This window comes from Myotis davidii, unplaced genomic scaffold, assembly GCF_000327345.1.
Source record: "Myotis davidii unplaced genomic scaffold, ASM32734v1 scaffold573, whole genome shotgun sequence".
Taxonomy (NCBI): Eukaryota; Metazoa; Chordata; class Mammalia; order Chiroptera; family Vespertilionidae; genus Myotis; species Myotis davidii.
In genome coordinates this window covers 5,838,369-5,843,709 of record NW_006285997.1, presented here as the reverse complement: position 1 = coordinate 5,843,709, position 5,341 = coordinate 5,838,369, and the positions used below count along the sequence as shown (strand labels likewise).

Below are 5,341 nucleotides of genomic sequence, written 5' to 3'. Positions count from 1 at the left end.
ACTGTGAGGGAAATACACCCCCCCCCCCACCCCCCAGCCCCAGCGCCAGCGCCAGCACCCACCTGATTCCGCGAACGTGATGATCTCTGAGGTCTGCTCCATCAGTTCATTCATTTCTGCCCTCCTTCCGATGTCATCCTCTATCTCCACGTACCCGTTCTCCCCCACTTTGCCCACATGCAGCTTTTTGATCGCATTCAGAAGCGCCGCCTTGGGCACCGGCTGGGTGACCTCGGGTCTCTTCTTCAAGTGCAGCATGTTTAAAATGTGCTTTTTGACGGCCTCCACCATCTCCGGCTGAGCGCTGGGTACATCCTTGGGCAGGGTGGTCAGTGCACAGGACGGGCAGGCGGGGTCCGCACTGTGCCCCTCGGATCCCGGGGCAGGGGAACTCTTCACTATAATCCAGCAGCTCGCCAACAGAAATCCTCGCAGCCAAAGCAAGGGCATCCTGGCAGCAAAAGTTGTTGTGGTTGCCTTTTTAAAGGCCCTGCTTTTCCTCCCCCCTCACGCACAGGTTTTTTGTTTGGTTTGGGTTGGGTTGGGTTTTTTCCTTCTCCTCTTCAGCAAATTCTCTGGAACGAGAACAAAAAGTTTTCTGTGAAGTTTTCTTTGCAGGTTCCCTCTCTGAATGCAGTCAGTGCTGTAGGTTTGTGGCTGTCAGGGAGGACAGTTCTGACTGTCTCCGAGGAGAGAGGGAGGGAGGGAAGGAGGGAGAGAGAGAAGGAGAGAGGAGAGAGGGAGAGAGGGAACGATTGGCCCTAAGTGAGGGAGTGAATGGGAGAGGGAGGGAGTTGTGAGTAGAGGCTGTGATTAGAAGGGGAGGGAAAGCCCGTTTTCTGACAGGCTGCTTCCCTGCTGCTCACGGCTCCCTCACACACACCTCTCTTCAAATATCTCCATTCTCGGGAGTTCCACTTTCCCTTCGGAAAGACATTCTCCTAATTTTGTTCCACTGTTGTTTTTTTCTCTGCCCAGTCCCCTTGCTTCACCTTCTTCCTCTTTTGGAGAGGAAAAAAATGCCCCAAGTAAAGGCACTGTCTCAATCAACAGGAATGACTTCATTGCCCAGGCTGCCCACACCGCCCTGCACTCTCCTAGCCACAGCCCTGGACGCACAGCTCACCGGCCTGGAGAGGGGGCTCAGGGTGCCGGAGGTCAGGGGCCCGGTAGGGGCGGTCGGGAAGAGGGGCAGGGGACTACGGGGCACAGGGCCAGCCAAGAGTTCCAGCTTGAGGGAATCCCAGAGATCTTCCCGGGTCCCCCATTCATTCAGAGTTAACCGCTCAGGATCGTCAACACTGGCAGGCGATCTGACAGGAGCGAGCGCCACAGAACTTTTGTTTGGGGTCATATAATACACTCTGCTTTTCCCAACTGCAGAATGCCGCGGGGCACTTTGCAGATCCACAGGCAGGCAGGCAGGCAGGCAGCGTTTTATGTGCTCCTGTCATCTGAAGCACTTTCCCCCCTCTCTCTCCTCAGTAGCCACCCCCTGCTGCCCTGCACACACACACACACACACACACACACACACTCACTACAGCCCACCACCGCTTGCCCTGACTTCATAGAGAAAATGCACAATTCACTTGGCCTTTCCCACATTATGTCACACAAATAGTACGCTCTTACAACTTGAATTACTGGTCCTATGGGGGGAAAAAATCTCTGAAATACATTGGCAAGTGATTTTCTCTGTCATGTGGGGTTTTCTGCAGCCCCTCCACGCCCCTCCCCATCCTGGACCAGTGTGGTCATGGACTGGCCCCTGGGCTTCCTCCTTTTCTCTCAAAGGAGCAGCGCAGATGAAATCATCATGGATTTCAGTGTTCACAGTCAAAGAAAAATGTGAATTTTTAAACAATGCCTCTCTGAGGTGGTTGTTGTTTTTTTATTCTCCTCCCTGCCCCCGCCGCAGCCCCTTTTTTCATTTTCTGTCTTAATGCTTTTATCTTGCAGAAGTATCTTTAAGAGGTCCATCTGTTAAAGCTTTCCTTCCCTCTGGGTTTCTTTCCCACACATAAGCCCTCTCCATTTCTGTAGATACAGTCAGCTTATATCTGACACCTAGCGTGTTCAGAGCATTACCGTCAAGCATGACAATTTGGGAAAGGGGAGGAGAAAGTTAATAAATGCCATTGCTATATGCCTGAGATTGGAGGGCAGGGGAGGAGGGTGAGAAAGTTGGGCACTAAGTTACAATGACAGTTTGCACAAGTAACGACGGTTTCCTGAATTGCATGCACTGCCCCCCTTTCCAAAAACAATTACTTGCAAGACTTTCTGTGTTACGAGCCCTGTATGACCTTTGGAGTTTCACCTCCAGGAACGTCAGTTACTCTGCTGATATGGTGAGGACTGTCAGCGTTCCCTAAACAGCCTAATTTTTTAGTGAGGGGTGGTGACAAAAAATGGGGAAGGGGGCATTTGCATTATAATTGTTTAATAAAATACCTTTGCCATATAATACTTAACAGAATTTAGCTATTTGGCATTGCAGATACAGTATCCAAAACCTTTTGTAGTCCAATTAAGTTTTACAAGCGAGTCTGACATAGAACTAAAAGTTGAATGACTCCAAACGACACGAGTAGCATTTAGATTCAGTGCAATTTGTCAGCATCAGGATTCTCTCTGCGGGGATGTGTGTGTCCCCTACATTTGCTGCTTGTGAATGTAACTCTGAACAAATAGCTTTCTCTTTGGCATGTGTCTCCCTGTACATGTGCTGAATAGGTTGTATAAACACATAATCTATTTGCATGCCGTCCTATTAAAAGCTGTGTCAACCTGCCTGAATAATACAAGAAGGTACAAAACCATAACGTGCATGAAGTGCCAGGCAGTTGTAAAATTCCTTCTAACCATCCTGACTATGAATGTGTAAGCAGCTCACAAGTAAGAGTTAAAAAGCATTACCTTTCCGGTGCTCTCTCTTTCACCAGCAGCCTCTTGTATCATGTGGTTAGAGCTGTCTGAGTTCCTCTTCATGGTATTGGCTCTGTGAACTTTTATACTGTACTACTTACTTGTACACTCACACATTGGTACCACTCAAACAGGAGGGCTGGGGCTTTGTTTGGGATTGGTTAGAATTGCATGACATCAGCAGATGACTAGTTTTTCCAGTGTGAGGCATATTTCATAATCATTATCTAATGGAAAGTCTTTTCTTAGCTGCTTTTGGGTGATCCCTGAGGCAGGAAACCTCTGGCTGACTAGATTACCTTAAAGAAAACTCCTGGAATCAAGCAGTTATATCTCACTGAGTATCAACTTCCAACTTTTCTTTTACTATTTGCACAACACACACACACACACACACACACACACACACACACACACGCACACTTCTCATTATATTCAGGTTCAGTTTTATGTCTTCACATAAAACATCTGTTACTTCATGAAGTTACCTCTATTTACAAAGTATTTTATTGTTTCTTACAGGCAAGAAAATTCACAGTACCCTTTATAAGGATTCTAACTTTACTTTTTTAAATAAGATATTCCATTGGAAAAAAAAGAAAATATATATACTTATATGATGATGGTCTCCCTGCCCTGTCAACCCTATTATTTTACATCATGAAATTGAATGCCTGCTTCATAAATCATTTATCACCAAGAACTTTGGAAATAGTCATTCTCTGCAGGTAAACATTATAAGTATCCTTCCCAGTCTTTAGAATCCCCCTCCCCCCCCAAAAAAAATCTCATATATTATCCTACTTTATCAAATCTTGAAGTCTTATGATTTCTAAATTGTTACAAACATAACAAGAGATTAATGAAAAGAAACAAACATTCCTCGTCTAGGGGTTAAGTTGGTTGGGATTTTCTTTGTGTGTGGGGGGGGAATGTTAGCAACTCGGAAATAACACAGGAGGAAGGAATCTCAGACAAGGATGGTGGAGAAGGGTAGTTTGGAGTATAGCTGAAGCATAAGCTGGGTCCTTACCATAGGTTGAATAAAATGTGCAAAATTGGGAGCTAATGAAAGCCATATGACCATATATGTTGTTTTGTATGCAGGATTTAACATGCATAAAATAAACTTTTCACTGTGCCCACCAGCAACATCTAGAGGCTCTGGCCTCCTGATGTATAACTGAAGCTGGTTCCTTTAGGACACCACCAGTTTTCTGTGTAAGAGGATCCGCCTTGGCCAAACACAGAGAAAGTGTGGTTGCAGAACTGTATGTGGGGGTGGGGAGTATTCTAAGAACTGCATATGCAGAAATAAAGTAGGAAATTAAATCATTAGGGTGTACAGGAATGGGGGGGAATCTGAGAAGGAAAGATAGAAACAGGATCAGTGTTGGCTCACGCCACACCTGACCATCAGCTTGGAATTGGATGGACTCAGACTCTCCCTCCGAAAGGACCTTCCCCAGCCTATTGCATGAGCCCCTCATGGAGGGCAATGGCCTGCAGGCCTCTGAACTCAGCTCCTCCCGCCTGGGAGAACCCGCCTGTCCCAGAAATAACCGCTGATTTTGAGTTTGGGGGCACACAACCAACCTGGATGAGCCCCAGGTCCCACTGCATACTGACCACTCCCTAAGGCCTCAGTGTTCTCATCCATAAAGTGGGATCCATTCCTGAGATGCCTTTGTAAACACTGGTGTCACAGGAATCTACAGCGCCCTCGCTAGAGGAGCCGCCCTGCATGTGTGACTCAGAGCGGGTAGGCTATCAGATGCCCACCAGCTGTGATGTCATTCTCTACCTGAATCCCCCAGGCTCAGCGCTGAGGCACCCTGGAAATGCCTCCTCGCTCCGTGGAAGTGAAGGTGGGGGTGGTCGGGGGAGCGGGCGTGTTAACATATCTTCTCTGGAATATTCCGGGCTGGGAGTGATCTTTTTCCTTCCAAACTCCAGGGTCCAAAGTAAGCGGGTCAGCCCAGCTTCTGTCAAGCATCTCCTCTTCCTTCCTCGCTTTGGTTTCTCTTTCACTTCCTGCCCCCTCCCCCCCAGCAGCTCCCCGCCCCCGGCCCTGCTGCCGGCGGCTCGGCTGCTACTGTACCTTGAGCAACACCTGCTGGCAGCTCCCGGGGATCACGCTGCGACCCCACCGCCAAGCCCCGCAGAGCGGCCGCCTCTATTTTTACCCGGAGCACCAGCAAGGGCAAGCTCTTTTCAGAGCAGCTCTTGATTTTTGCCCCCTTTTGGCAGCTCAAGAATTCAGAGAGTGGAGGGGGAAAAATAACTGTTCAGCGATCGCAGCTGGGAATGTCGGAATCAGTGCTCAGCCAGGGCCCAAACCACAGCCAGTGTCAGGGTCCAGGCTGGGGACCCGCAGGCTGGCTGCTGGGCAGGGAGAGGCGCGCCAGGA

The 5,341-nt window shown here is 48.6% G+C and overlaps 1 protein-coding gene across 2 annotated transcripts in view; it reads right to left on the bottom strand.

Moving 5' to 3' along the window:
* INHBA (inhibin beta A) overlaps nt 1-5,341 on the bottom strand; it is a 21,563-nt gene that overhangs the window by 12,779 nt on the left and 3,443 nt on the right. The window contains exon 2 of one of the 2 annotated variants that reach the window (XM_006757231.1): nt 63-575. In XM_006757231.1, the coding sequence (XP_006757294.1) occupies nt 63-450 (388 nt within the window). In that variant the 5' untranslated portion in view covers nt 451-575. Of the gene's footprint in view, nt 1-62; nt 692-5,341 lie in introns of those variants that run through there. The other variant, XM_015559724.1, reaches the window with a different exon arrangement.